The sequence below is a fragment of the Canis lupus genome, chromosome 24 (assembly GCF_003254725.2).
Source record: "Canis lupus dingo isolate Sandy chromosome 24, ASM325472v2, whole genome shotgun sequence".
Classification (NCBI taxonomy): domain Eukaryota; kingdom Metazoa; phylum Chordata; class Mammalia; order Carnivora; family Canidae; genus Canis; species Canis lupus.
Genome location: NC_064266.1, coordinates 16,054,835 through 16,055,364, shown reverse-complemented (window position 1 = coordinate 16,055,364; position 530 = coordinate 16,054,835). Strand labels below are relative to the sequence as shown.

The 530-nt window shown below is 44.9% G+C and overlaps 1 protein-coding gene across 1 annotated transcript; it reads left to right on the top strand.

Moving 5' to 3' along the window:
- Positions 1–530, top strand: LOC112673627 (60S ribosomal protein L26). The gene has a single exon (XM_025469360.3). The coding sequence runs from the start codon at positions 36–38 to the stop codon at positions 471–473; it is 438 nt and encodes a 145-aa protein (XP_025325145.3). The 5' UTR covers positions 1–35; the 3' UTR covers positions 474–530.

Here is a 530-nt window from a genome sequence, read left to right as displayed (position 1 = left end):
TTTCGGCGGCCATCGCTGAGGCGCTCGCAGCCAACATGAAGTTCAATCCGTTTGTGACTTCTGACCGGAGCAAGAATCGTAAGCGGCATTTCAATGCGCCTTCCCACATTCGCAGGAAGATCATGTCTTCCCCGCTTTCCAAAGAGTTGAGGCAGAAGTACAACGTGCGGTCCATGCCCATCCGGAAGGATGACAAAGTGCAAGTTGTGCGGGGACACTACAAAGGTCAGCAAATCGGCAAAGTAGTCCAGGTTTACAGGAAGAAGTATGTCATCTACATTGAACGAGTACAGCGAGAGAAGGCAAATGGCACAACTGTCCACGTGGGCATTCACCCTAGCAAGGTGGTTATCACTAGACTAAAACTGGACAAAGACCGCAAAAAGATCCTTGAGCGTAAAGCCAAATCTCGCCAAGTAGGAAAGGAAAAGGGCAAATATAAGGAAGAAACCATTGAGAAGATGCAGGAGTAAAGTAACCTTATATGTGACTTTAAATAAAAACTTAAAATGAAAAAAAAAAAAAAAAAA